At 43.9% G+C, this 14,453-nt stretch overlaps 1 protein-coding gene across 1 annotated transcript in view; it reads left to right on the plus strand.

Moving 5' to 3' along the window:
• PTGFRN (prostaglandin F2 receptor inhibitor) overlaps window positions 1-14,453 on the plus strand; it is a 67,094-nt gene that overhangs the window by 48,475 nt on the left and 4,166 nt on the right. The window contains exons 7-8 of the mRNA XM_039555724.1: window positions 6,434-6,541; window positions 13,539-13,844. Of these exons, the coding sequence (XP_039411658.1) occupies window positions 6,434-6,541; window positions 13,539-13,844 (414 nt within the window). The remainder of the gene's footprint in view (window positions 1-6,433; window positions 6,542-13,538; window positions 13,845-14,453) is intronic.

A 14,453-nucleotide genomic window follows, 5' to 3' on the forward strand; every position in this document is an offset into this window, starting at 1 on the left:
CTAAAAAAAAGGAAACGTGGATTTTGTTCACCGGACCGTATGAACTGGAAGTGAGGGTGGGGGAGTATGGTGAGGAGGAGCCTACTAGGTCATTAGTTTTCAAATATTCAATCAATGGGAGATTGTTCTCTGCTGGATATATTTTAAGACCAGAGAGGATCTTGTGAATCCTCTGGTATGACTTCATGAATAACATGGATCGCTAGACCAGTTTCGTAAAAAGAATGCCTTTTGTATGTCCAGCTGCTCTAAGCAAAATAAGCTTATCTGGGGGGCAGGGGAAGCTGTCCCCTATGCAGAATTTAATATTCCTCAGTGCTTTGTTTGTTTGTTTGTTTTCCCATTGTAGGACAGAGAGGTTCTGCCATGTCTTTTATAAAGGTTGCCCAGTGATGTGAGGAACAAGAGCAGCTGCCAGTGCCTGTCTTGAAATGTTCTCTTAATTTCATCACACTGTTTCTACTCCAATGCATCCTCTCTCCTCCCGAGCTGTTGGTTGATGCATGTGTACACAGCCTTTCTTTCAGCCTAGAACACACCTGTCTTCTGTCCCTTGCTGTTCTTCTCAAGTCAGTGTAGGAAGATAGCTTCATAAACTCTGCTTTGGCATTTGTCCTTTAATTTTCAATCCCTTTTACCATGAACTGGGCAACCCAGGTTAGTGTTTAGAATGTCTTTGCCTGCTACACACTCACAGGGATTTCCACAGAAGTGACTTATTTTCCTTTCCCTTGAAGGAAGCAGGGAGAAGGAAGCTTTTAATCTCATGTTGAGAAGTGTGTTATGACAGAGACCCATTTGAAGCTTGGCTGTGCTCTGAGCTGTCTCTGCTCTGTGCCATTCAGCAGAGGGTAGAAAGTTCTGGAGAGAAAAAAATAAAAGAGAACTTGTAAGGGAAATATCTCAATGAAATCTTCAACTCTGGATTACATCTCCATGTGAGCTCATTGCACAGCAATGTATTATCGTTCACTTTGGAAGAGGCTGAGATAAACCAAGAGCTGCTGAAATATGAGCTGAGTATTGATGTTGAACTTGCAATTAAAATGAAATGATGCCCTGCAATGACCCCGAGAGATACTCAATTTCAAGAAGGGCGAATAGAAAGATTCTTAAAGGAAAGAAAGCTTAATCACGGAAATGAATGAAAAGCGATGCAGCAGAAAGTCTTTGGCAAGAAAGGCTGGTATTTTCCAGCCACTGTTAATGGGCAGGAACGTGCTTTGTCATTGTGTGCCTTTGTGCATTAATTTGTAGCTGGAAGTAGAAACCACAGACTTAACTACTGAGGGCTTCTTCCAGTAACAGCTATTATGAGGCTTGGGGTAAAGCTTGTTAGGGAACAGCTTCACAAAGAAGCAGGGAAAGGGCAGGGGTCTGGAAAAGTCAAGGTGAAGAAACTTTTTATCTGGAGAAAGGCAGGTCATGGAATTCTCAGTTGAAGAGTGAATGATTTGGTGCCAGGGCAGCGGTGAGTAATATTTTGGACGATGCAGAACTCGTGGGTTGCATCAGTTGTTTTCCCCGTTGTGGTCTGTGGTGCTGTCTGATTGCATTCAGGGAAGCTGCACGCAGGAATTCCAGCCCCCCTGGTCAGTAATGGACTGGGCACAGGCTTCTTGCAGGGAACAGTCTGCCCTGGGTCTCTGTTGTCATCAGATTACTTGACCTTTCTCTTCTCTGCTTGTCTGGGAAACAAAAGTAGCTTGTGTCTGTGGGGAGACTATACCTTATTTCTGCAGAGAAGTACAGGGTAAAATGATAATGAGAGAAGACAAAACATCACGTAGGACTCTAGATAATTAGGACCGCTTTGTTACAGAACTGGATTTTAACTGGCCCTTGGTTATTCTCCTTCCTTTTCCCATTTTTCTTGCAGATTTAAAGTGTTTGGATTACTGAGCAGGGAATGAAAGCAGGAAGAATGGGGTGGCATCAGGTAGAGATGGCTCAGAATTTTTCTCCAATTTGTAAATCCTTAAGTTGAGTAAATTAACTTGAGCAACTTGAACTCCTCCTTTCCACCCTGCAGCCCCTTCCGTGTGAATCTGATTGATTGAGCACATAATAACAAAATTTGGTTCAGCTTACAAACACTTTTTCCTTTCATTTTTATAGGTAGAAGAATTAGCATAGCACTTTTTAGCTGAAAACTGTATTACTGTAGGATCTGGCTCCTGGAGTTACCTTCCTGGTGAATCAACAGTTTGAGCATTGAGATCTAACATAAAAGGGAACATTTAGAGAAAAGTACACTGAACAATTCCTGATTCTGAAACCTGGTTTGTCTTTAAGCACTTCTGGGTTTGTACTAGTAAACTTCTAACCTCAATTTCTTCACTTTCTGTTTAAAGTTGTGTAGTGTTTTTCAAGCGTTTGGGAGTCAAGAAATACTATCCTGACTGCAGCTGCTTTTTAATATAAAATTGTTATTTTTTTACTAAAGAGAACTTCTTTTAGGGGTTGTATCTAAGCTTACATAAGGCCTTACTTATAGTGAGGAACAGATGTTTTGGTTCATTTTAAATCAAAGGTCTCAGCAAAATGTGGCAATTTATGATGCTTAGCTCTTAGAATTGGGAATGCTGGTTTGTTTTGTAAATCTGTGCTCTTTAGCTTCCATATTATCAGAGGGAATGACACTTACCTTCAGATCTGAAGTTATTAAAATCCAGTCATTTCTCAGCTTTCAAGCTCATGATCAGCTTTTCAGCATTTAACTTTGCTTTGTTCTTGATGAGTTTTACAGGTCATGCTTGATCTGTCAGCCCTGCAATTGAAACTAAGCTCTGGTTTGTTTATTCTCCCAGGTGACCAGTAGGTGCCAATAACAGTATTTCAGACTGTTAAATGCAGGTGGCAAGGTGGCCAAAGCCACAGCATCTGTTATCTGCAGAGTTCTGTTTTTCTCGGTGTTAATGTAGCATGAACTCATATCTCACTGAAGGAGAGAGTTCCTGTCACCTCCCCAACCCTTCCTGTGACACTGTACGTGCTTGAGCATGATGATGCTGAGACCCTTAGCCAGTGTCATCAGTGTCTGCTGGGAGTTGCCTGTTTCACCACATGCTTCTATCTGTAACCAAGGCATTGAGGTGTTTGGCCTTTTTTTGTGGTGTGTTTTTTTTTTGTTGTTGTTGTTTGTTTGTTTTTTTTAGTTTTGTCTTGGAGGGCAAACACTTAAAATAGTTGGGGTTTGTGTACTGAGTCTTGCTTGGCGTGGTCCAGATTCAGGGCCTCTTGAGCACTGGTGGGAGAATGGGGCACTCAGGCAGCCTCCTACCTTTTCAGGTTTTGTAAGGGAGTGGGAATAAATCTCTGAAGGTGCTTTATTCTGTCCTTTCATGCCTGAGGGCAGCCTGAGACCCAGGGCATGGGTCATGTGGGCAGAAGGTGTGAGATACATCCAAAGAAGACATATAACCCTAGGAAGTTGAAGCCACGCAGTTTTCCAGACTGAACTGAGAAACTTTCACTGTAATTAATCTTGCTTGGGTTTAAAAAAATAATGAAATGTTGTTTTCCCTCTTCAGCTGGAGAGGGAAGATCACCACCTCTGACACATCCCTTGACTCTTTGTTGATGTCCAGTTCTAGCACAGGACAGTGATTTCTGCCTGGAGGCAGAGATGGTAATTTGCAGGAGATGTTACCTGCTAGGGAAATAACTAGAAGGAAAGAACTGTTTGTGCCTTACCAAGGGGAAGCACAATCCTGAAATGCCAGTGCAGCCGATGCCTTGGAGCCTTCCTGCCCAGGAAGCTTTGGCTCTTCATGGGGGAGGCAGGCTGGAGATGTGCTTGGTGACCCGAAATGAGGAGTGTGTTGGGAGCGCCGCATTTCCATGATCCACAGAATCCTGGCTGAGTGACCAGCCAACCTCAGCTTTTACCCTTGTGACATCCACTGGCCAGGAGTGCTCTGACCCTGCTCCACATTAGCAGTTTGTTGGTGTGCCAGGCTTTGAGGGCAGTGTCTGTTCAATGCAGGAGGTACCTGGACTTTCATCCTAGAAATAAGGCCTGAAAAATCCCATGTATCCTCTGTCTTTCCTTGTTTAACCGGGTAGGGCAGCCCATCCTTAGCCCAACAAAGTCGGAGTCATGCAGTTCATCTCTCTTGCTCAACCCCTCCCAGCATCCAGCCTGTTTGCTGGAGTAGAGCATGTCCCATATTCCTGACATGATGTCACCTCACTTGCTGCAGGATAGGCAGAGGATAGACTCTGAGCTATGGACAGTGTCAGGATTATTATGGTACTGTTCTGCTTTTGATCAGTGCAGCAGAGGGAGTGTGCTGGGAATGCAGGGATGTTCCTAGCAGATTTTGACAGTCTCTTCACTTCTTTTCTTTGACACTTCATGCACAGCTTGAGACTTTTCTGCTTATAGTTGGCTGGAGTGTCCTGGTCCATGCTGCCTTTAATCCCCTAGGACTTTGAACTTCTGTCTGCACAACTCCAAACAAAAGGATGGAAAATGTCTTGTTTTATCTGAACACAAATAATCAAATACGCTGCAAGGGGAATATAGTTTGGCTTGTGTGTGTGTGTGAATGTCAGGAAACAAATTGAATTCACACAAAACCAGTTTAGATAGATGCTGAGAAAGCAATCAGATTAATCTCTGTTCATTTCCTCAGAAAAGGATACCATCATGCTTAGCTTAAGTTAGGGCTGCAGCCCGCTTGTGAAGTCATTACCTGAGCAGCTGATCTCAGTATTCTGGATCTCTTACTTCCTTAAATGTGTTCTAGCATAGACATGTAGGAGTCTTGGTTGGTAATCCATGTGTAACCTCTATTGCATCTCTACCACCCTTTTTTTATCCTTGCTTGGTGGGGTAATTTGCAGTGTTAATTTTAAGAGAGATCTTCTAGTGTCAAAATGGATGTCAAACTCTCAGATTATATGTCTGCTTACTGCCCTTGTGTACAAAAGTACAACTGCTTCTGGGGCAGAGGAGAGGGCTGTAAGAAAACTTACGGTATAACAAAGAGCAGCACATTGTGCCCAGTGGAAATTGCAGGAGGGGAAAGTTGAAAGCTGGAGAAGTAATTATTGCATTGTAGTTGGAATGAATTTCTTCGCATGCTGTGTATTTTCTGTTGACCAAAACAAGCCAGGCCCTTGTAGTCTACAAAAGTTGCAGCAAAAATTAACTCTAGCTTCATGATACACCCACATTTCTTTCCAGAACCTCAGTTTGGGAATGATGTGGTATGTATGTGCCATGTGGTGAGCTATCAGTGTAGCTTTCCACAGAAACCTGTTGAGAGGGCAAGGCACAAGTGGGTTTTTTTGGATGATTTCCAGAAGTGTTCTTCATTAAAAGCATTGTTTGCCACTGATCTTCAGTGCATTTGAAATGTATGGTTCTTGTACTAAAAGAGTAGCAGGTAACAGTGGAGGAGAGCAAATAAACAGCTTTTCTGTCCTCCCAAGTCACCCTTCTCTGCTTGTCATTTCTGCTGCTGTGCCAGAAATAGGTGAGCCAGGTAATAACGGCAGTCTAGGGAGTGTAAAAAGGGTTACTTCTTAATCTGAGTCCCAAGTTTCTTCTTGGGTTCCCTGCCTCTTCCCCCCGAAGTCATCCTGGAGGTCACTGCTGGGATCAGCTTTCCTTCTACTCGTCTCCTTCACCCTGTTTAGTAGAGAAATCATGGAGGTATTTTGGTACATTCTTCAGTTTCTGCCCTGTGAAATAGAATTAACAATGCTGGCGTATCTGAAGAGTTGTGATTTTGTTACTTTTGCACTAGAGATGCAGCTGTTTTCAAAATTGGGGGAAGTTTTGGGTTTTTAACTTAAGTGTGTCAGAAGTCAAAATATCACAGTTGTCATGGTATCTGAGTATTTCAAAACAGCCTAATGGTTTTCATTGATATCATCACCACTTTGCAGCTGAAGGAGTTGCTGTACCCTTGGGCTTTGAGACATCCACAGAAGAAGCTGTCTGTGGCAGAGCCTGAAGGAAAACACGCAGAAAAGTATTATCAGATGCACCACTTGTATTGTCTGTTCTAGTTCCACTGTAGAGCCATTGGTATTGTTAAGATACTGTTTTAACTTGAATTCCTATTGACAGCCTCAACAAAAAGACCCATTCTGGATTAGCCTGAAGACCTGAACTCTCATGCTCTTAAAGGAGTCACCAGTGGAAGACCAGCTCCTTTTGTGCTGGAGAGTAGAAGGCAGACTTGGGCAGCAGCCTCTGTGTTGGGTGACAGGTCTGATGGTCTGGGTACTTTGTCTTAGTACAGGATTAAATAGCTAAGAATGAGAAACTATTTCACAAAACACTTAAATGTTTGCTTATCCCTGCTTCAGAGCTCTGTCTCCACAAACGAGGAGAAAATACTTCAAAAATGTGCAAGAAAGGTGTTGGGTAATGAAGTAAAGCCTGTCCTGAATAATTGTGGTTACTCTTCTCCAGGTCCCGTGTTCAACGTCTCGGTGCATTCTGACAGCCCCACGGTTTACCAGGGTGAGGTGGCAGATTTGCTGTGTATCGTCACAACGGAAGGAATGCCCCTTGAGCCAGGTATTTCAGCAAAATTATTTCACTCCTAACTCATTTGACTTCAGAAGTTACATCCCTATGTCCTTTGAGTGAGGCTGGAGAGCTGAGAACCTACAGTTCTGTAGAACTAGACAAAAACAGGAGCATGTGCTTGCTTTACACAGCTCAAGTTAAAGCAAGTTTCTTGCATTTCACCTTCTGAGGGGAGAGGGGAAAGAGTTTCTTACTGTTAAATTCCCCTCTGCTGTCCCCACCAAGTGACCCCGCTGCAGACAATCTAAACCCACAACCACTAGCTGGGCCATGAAAACTCTTCCTGTTCCCTTTAATTGGGAAGGAGGTCCATTGGCTAAACCACTTAGGAGAAAATGGTTATCTGTAAAGAAATCTTAGACACCTGGCCAGTCAGCTTCACACTTGAGAGTGAATTTAAGGCTTAAGGTAAATCTAAAAATCATAATAATTGACTGCTGCAGCCTAAATGCCAAAATGAATGTTCATTGCCTTCAGAGCTGAGCATCCTTTTTCATGTGGAAGAAAGAAATACAGTACCTAGTTCCTGTGAAAAGGATAGCAGACACTTTAAAAGCAAATTTTTATGGAGAGCTAAAAGTTCAGAGAATTGCTCAAAACCTAGCTGCTTGCCAAGCATTGTCTGAGCTGCTTTTCATCAAAATGCTGTGAGAGTAACTCTCTTTCTTATGCCCAAAATTTGGGTTTGGAGAGAGTTTAGTCATTATGTATATGAATATAAATATCTCTTTAAAATAAATCTACAAATATATATGTAAATATAAATGTATGTGAATATATCTAAATATAAACTTGTCATGATTCATGCTAAACTTAAAAGCCTACTCATAAACCACTACAAAAGAGGTGCTGTGCAGAAAATATTACTTACGATGTAGTAGCTGATGAAATGAAGTACCAGGCTTAGTAAAGGCCCATCACTTTGAAATTACAAGATGTCTGTTCTGCATTAAATCTGAGCGTGGCAGGGAAGCAATTTGCTAGATTACAGTCGTGTGCTGCCTGTGAAAAAATGATAGAAGTCTGTAGATTGTATTATTGAAATGCTTGGTAGGGAGGAACAGCTGAGTAAACTTTATTGCTGTCAAAAGAGTCATAGCCTGGGATACTGGGCATAGCAAGCAGTGATGTGTGCCTGTGCATCCACCTCAGCCTGTCCCGTGGCTTCTGCTCAGCAGGAAGCCTCTTCCAAGCTGAGGTGCGCTCAATCTCTTAGAGGTATTGTTGCAAGGTGGTACCCAGAGCAGCTGCCTTCCTTTCCAAAGCAATAATTGCTGACAGGCAGCAGCTGCTGCTTCTGCTGGTGTTCAACAGCCTAAATAAGCTTGGTGTTGCCTTGTGAAAGAGGCCTCAGCATCCCTGAATCACTTAAAACTTGAAAACTGGAACACAACAAGTTCCACCTGAATATAAGGAGGAACTTCTTTACTGTGAGGGTGACCACACACTGGAACAGGTTGCCCAGAGATGTTGTGGAGGCTCCTTCTCTGGAGAGGTTCAAAAGCCCTCTGGACACAGTCCTGTGCCATGTGCTCTAGGATAACCCTTGACCAGGGAGGTTGGACCAGATGACCTCCAGTGGTCCCTTCCAGCCTTACCCATTCTGTGAAAAGCGGCCACTCAGTAGCAGTGGGGCTCTCCTGTCAGTGCTTCACTGCAGTTGGGGTTGGGATGGTTTTGTGTGTATTTGGTACCTTGAGCCTGGGAGGAACATGGACAGTATAAGGATAATCAAAAAGGTTGAAGTAAAAAGGTGTTGTCTTTGAGGAGCTGCTCATCAGCACAGTTACGTTTTAACTTGGCAACCTCACAAGGGTTTGTGGGTGTCCCTTGAATTGATAGATTACCCCTGGAGCTGGAGATGATGCTGTTTCTAGCGGTCACGGGCAACCAGAGCAGTCTTAAATGTCAGCACTGTAATCTGTTCCATAGCTGGGTAATGTCATGTTGGACATGGCAGACCTCTGTGGTGTTTTTTTATCTTGTTTATTTCGTGTTGGTGGTTTGTTAAGGTTTTTGTTTTTTCCTTTTTCAGTCTGTAATGGGGCAGATGAGGCACAGACAATAAATGCACCTAGAACGGAGTAAAGTGTGGCATTGTGGCAGGCTTTGAGGGGACTTTTCAGTCCACACTCTGAGCCTCTTGGTTGCTGGATGAGCAGGATTTGGGGCCTAACCAGCCCAGTCATGCTGTGTGATGAAACCCCATGGGCCTGAGAATCTGGTCCATCTCCAGGCCTTGCTGGTCCTCTGGATGAGACTGGCAGAAGAGCTGCAGGGAGCAGCTGGAATTTATGCAGGGTGTGCAGACTTCCGTCATCCATCTGCCTCCTTGGCCTTGGGAGCTGGAGAGGGCTAATGGGGCAGGTTAGGGGACGGGCTTAAGGGCTTGTATGGTAGCAAACAGATGTAGTTCCTCACCAGTAACCTTTTTCTTCTGTATCCCATCTCTGATCTGTCTTTATGCTGTGTCAGTATCACAATTTAATTCACAACTGGAATGGAGGACTTGCTTTTTAAATTAGTCCCAAATGTTAGACAGACTGTGAAAATAATGGGGCTGTCTCATCCCACTGGGGACATGAGGCACGCTGTTAGGGAAAGCCCACACCTGGCAATCAGAGAAACAGGGCAAGAGTTGCCAGCATCTTCTGGAAGAAAACAAATGACTGCAGTGCAGACGTGGTCGTTCCATTTGGGAATGTGATGAGAAAGGAGAAAAGAGCAAATGCATTTGACTCCCTTCTAAGGGGCGTGGTGGCTTTCAAGGCCATCTGTACTTCTTGTGTCAGATGTGCTGCAGGGCTGTGGTGTGGGATCTCTTGTGAGCAAAGGAGGACCAGGCTGTTTCACGAGATGTCCTGTAAAACGCACATCCTTTGAACACATTCCGTATGCCAGCCAGCTCTGCTCTTGTGCACGTTGGCACTCAACTCTGCAAGCATGCATGTGGATTAGTATGTATGCCTCCTGTAATAAGCTGATGTCAGGTGCCACCTTGTCTCCCTCTCTGTATGCAGAATCAGAAAAATAAAGTACTTCCAAGGAGCTGAAGAAAAGCTAAATGACCAGTTATCTCTGTCAGTGCCATTTGTTACAGTTAGATTGATCCATTTTTGTTGTTTTGGTTTTTTTTTTTCCCTAGAGGCATCACTTATGGTTTGAACCCTTTTCTGGTAGAGGCAACTCACAATGCTTTCAGTGTGTGTTTGTGTGTACCCACCCTGTGGGAAATTTTCAAAAGGGTAGGAAAGGTTTTGATGTGACTGCTACATGCTTTAATTTCCTCTGCTTCCTTGAGACCCTGCTGAAATCTAGTGTGTGTTACTAAGCCCAGTACATGGCAGCAACTGCTCCCTCTAAAGAAGTGCTCCTTTGGCTTGGCAGCTGTGGTTGGTGTTTTGAGGGGAGTGTGTGTGTGTCAGGGGGGAATAGTAGTTCTTCTGTGCCCTGAAGATATAAAAGCTGCTTCTGATACTTCTGTTGAATACACATTTTCACAAATGATCTCTCTAGACTTCCCAGATCACCCATTCTTGGGCTGTGTGCTTAGGGATTTAAAAGTATTACTTACTGTGTCTGAAAGGAGATGTGGGGTTTTTTTAATCTGCTCCAGACAGACCCAGTGGGCACTCTGGAGAATTTAACAAAACCAGCTTGTTTACCCCTTATATGGCTTGAAGTGGTTTGCTCAGCTCTCTAGGAAGCCCTATTCAACCTCATTTAAATGTAGTAAACAAAAAGGGTCTCAAAATTGTGATTCAACGCTGTAACAGGATGCTGAGAGAGCTCCATTCTAAGCAGTGGAAGTGTATGGTTCCTAAGAAGCTGGTCTAGAAATAGGATTCCGTTTTTTGAGGAGTGATTGGTCAGGGAAGTAGCTCAGACCCAGACAGCTTAGCCCTGTGTGTCAAATCGCAATGTGCGTAAAGATGTGCTTTACATGTTGATGATCCTCGCTGGCTGAGGAGGGGAGGAAGCACAGCACCACTGTTACTCTGCTCACAGAGCTCTGAAGTGTCCAGCTCCCAGTGCTCTCTGTTCCTTTAGGGCTTCCTGTCCTGGTGGTTCTGAGGCCCTCAATGCCCTTGTGGGCTTGGCACTGGGATGTTACACTTCACTGTGGGGCACCTTGGCCAGGTGTTCCACACTACTGACTGTGTGGCACAGAAAGAACCAGGAAAAGAAACCTTTGTTAAGTGTGAGTGTGGTTCTTGAAGTGGAGTTTCTGTAGATTTGGGTCAAAAATTGAGAGTGACTTGTCAGCATTGACAGAAGGTGTGTGGAATGGTGCAGATGTCTAGCGTGTACCTGTTTTATGTCAGTCAATCTACACACGGGATTATGTCAGACTATCTACATATGTATTAGCACTTGGGAGCTGCTAGGCATGTTCATCTCTGATATTTAGGGAGCACCTGATTTATGTCTTGGCTTTGCTAAATTTGCCTGTGTTTTTATTGCATGAAAGCCAGAGATATATAGAAATGAATCAGATGACTTTGCTGTATTAAGCTATTTCAAGGAGGATAGTGACAGAGTACTTGGAGCCAAATCCTCCCTCTGACTGTCTGTAGTGAGTCACTAATTGCAAACTGTATACTGACTAATAAAATATGTTGCCATAATACTGTTGTCCGATGTTGTAATTACAGAAGACAGATTCAACTATTTCAAAATGACAGCAAGTGCCTGTACTCATCTTCATATGTGAAGGGAAGGGAACCTCAAATTATCTGAGATGCAAAAGAAGGAATTCTTCAAAGCTGCCTGAGGATCTGAAGGCTAGATTATTATCATCTTTTAATATCTAAATTTATTGCTTAAACCCTTTTCAGCAAGGTCAGTGGTGTGTTAAATAAAATTTGACTTAGCCTGGAAGGTGTCTATATGCTCCTACAGCACCTGGAAACACAAGGGCAAGCAGCAGTCTTGGATCTTTGGAAGGAATTGGTCATTCCCAATGTGACTGCCTGTGGACCAGCACTATTACCGTATTTGGCATAAACAGACAGCAGGGATGAAGAGTGGTTTCTATAAACAGAGCTCTCTCCAGCAGAGGCCCTGTTTCCCATAGGCACTTGGATGAGTGCACAAAGCAGAGGTCAAAGTTTGGTCTCGTTGACTGAACATGTGTTTATGGTAATTTTTATTAACTTTGGTTTCAAGGGAAGTGGTCCGAGCGCTTTGCCAAGTAACTCAGAGTAGCGTTTGTAGGATGAGAGGCAAGAGGGATTGCTCTGAGGGCTGCTGCTCCATGTGACCTATGCCGAGCCCCATGTAGGATTGGGACACCTGCTCCTGCTGTAGGGCTGCAAAGCAGGCCAGGTGCTCTCCCAAGGTCCTGTGCATTGCCCAGAAGGCCAGGCTGTGGCAGGCAGGGCAGGAAACTGGCTGGTGTCCCAAAACAGTTTGGTCAGACACGGTCTCTGATAGTAACATGTGCTTTCTCCTATTTTTGTTTTGTTTCTGTAGATGTGTGTAAATGCAGTGCACCTTAGGAAGGAGTTAATTATACCCCAAACACTGGTTTGTTTTCTTTTTTTTTTCTGCAGTAAGGAGGAATGTCCCACATGGCCAGCTGATAATATAGTTCAAGTAAAAGAGCTGAGGATGTCCTTTTAATTTACTTTAAAATATGGAGGTTCCCTTCTTTGCCAAGGTGCTAGCTTGCCTGATAGAGGCTTAAAAATGATCTTCACTTAGATCTGTAAACAATTTCAGTACAACAGCAGGTTTAGGGCTTCAGTTATTCCATTAGCCTGAAGGTCAAATGTGAAAGTTTAGAGAAAAGCAAACTCAATTAGACAAAAGATCAGTTTTAAATTTCAGATTGCTAGCACTGTATTTTTCAGAGCTCTCAATACTAGAAAATGGAGGTCTGATATATTGCCAAGAATCACTGGGACTGCCCTAGGTGTGCACACACTGTACCAGTACTGCAAACTCAGGACAGAAATAGTAACCTCTGTTCCCAGTTTGGGCCCCTCAGCTTGCTCATGTGCCAGGAAGGAAGAGCTGTGAGGAAACAAGTGAGCAGGCTTTCCTGTCTGTGCTGTAGGTCAGGCCAGGTTTCTGACTCTGACAGGTGTTGCTGGGCTCATGATAGCAAAGAGCAGCGGTTATTTTAAAAGTAGATACTCAGCTACATCTGCCTAATAGGGTTAAGACTGAGATCTGCTAATGAGATCGATAAGACCTTGCATGAGCACACAGCAAGCTAGATGTGCTGGTGGACTCTGACTACCTGTCAGCTGAGTTAGAAGTGTAAGTTCCTGCAGATCCATATTATAGACTGTGTCCATGGGTGGTGAAACTTGTACAAGGCATCATGTCTGATGTGTCACAGTAACCCACAGCTCTGGGGAAAAATGTATAAAAGCAGCATGGTCAGGCTTCGCTCCTGAATGTTTTGTACTGTTGCAGGTAATTCTTTGTGCACTATACAGAATCTGTGTTCATTTAGGCAAACTCTAAATGTAAGGAAGGGGCCTTCAGGATAGAGCCTCCTGATTTTGTGGCTGTGTAGGTCCTGCATGAAGACCGGAACTGCAAATCACTCTCTCCTAGCAAATACCTAGCACTCCCACTCCCTTTCACTGTAGGTGCAGCATAACTGTAGAACTTCTTATGATACTAAGCCTGCTTGGTAAAAACTTAGAGTTAAATACAAATTTTAGAATGGCAGGCAGAAAGGCAAGAAATCTCTTCTTTGTCATCCCTGTAGTAAGTCACCCTTTCTGTACAACTCTATTCTCCCTGTCAGTGCGTTTCATTGCAGTTCACTGCTTGAATCTTCCTAGAATGGACATGTTCAGGGAACTCTCTCTTTTTCTTTCTGTTTTCTTTTTTTATGTTTTCCTCTGCTGACAGACCAGCGCTGCCTGTGCTGCTTACAGATTAACCTTTCTGCTGAGAAATGGCACTGTGAATCCTTTTCAGAACTCACCAACATGTCTGAATTCTTCTTTGTCCACAAACGCAGATGATATGTCCTTTGATGTCTCCTGGTTTGCTGTGCGCTCCTTTGCGCTGGACAGAGAGCCCGTCTTGCTGGCCTCGCTGGACCGGAGAGGGATTGTGACCCAAAGCAGGAGGAATGGGAGCAGTGATCTCAGCCTGGAGAGGATCAGCCCTCTGGAATTCCGGCTCCGCGTGCACGGCTGCGAGGACCATGACTTTGGGAATCACTACTGCGTAGTGACCCCATGGGTGCGATCCGCCACGGGCGTGTGGCAGCGGGAGCCTGACATCAAAGCCAAACCCATCTTTCTGTCTGTGAAAATGGATGGTAAGAGACTGAAACATGTGTTACTCAATTTAGTTTTTAACACCTTATTATGTCTTTTTGTGGCAAACGTTCCCCGTAACTACTTTTAAAGGTGCCTCTGGTAATCTCATTAGATTTTGTCATCTTTTTTTACAGTTTGCAATTTCTTCTTCGAGATTCTTCAGAGTGGAAGAATCTTTTCTGCCTAAACAGTTGATAGATATAAGACTGGAGTGGTTTTTTTTTCCTGATCACCTCTTGGTGATGTTTTGCACAGCTCAGGCACCTTTCAATCAAGGGCACAGTATTCTCTCAGTGTTAACCCTTCTGCTGCCTGCTGGAGGAAGGCTTGGTTTGCAGATGGGGCATGTGAATTAGTCACATTGTGGTTAGTGTCAAAGCTGGGAAGAGAAAATCAGAGCTCTGACTCCTTCCTCCCTCCCTAATGACAAGACATGTTGCTCCCTGCCCTTCATCCCTTGTCTGCTTTCCACCCAGAGTTGCAAGTGTTGCTAGACTTCATGAGGAGGAAGTTGCACGCTAGATACTGCATTCAGCACATAGCTAAGGAGGAAGATGAACACAGGAGGGGTTTTGAACTAGTTGCTTTCTTGATATTTTCAAGAGAGG

The sequence above is a fragment of the Corvus cornix genome, chromosome 1 (genome assembly GCF_000738735.6).
Source record: "Corvus cornix cornix isolate S_Up_H32 chromosome 1, ASM73873v5, whole genome shotgun sequence".
Taxonomy (NCBI): Eukaryota; Metazoa; Chordata; class Aves; order Passeriformes; family Corvidae; genus Corvus; species Corvus cornix.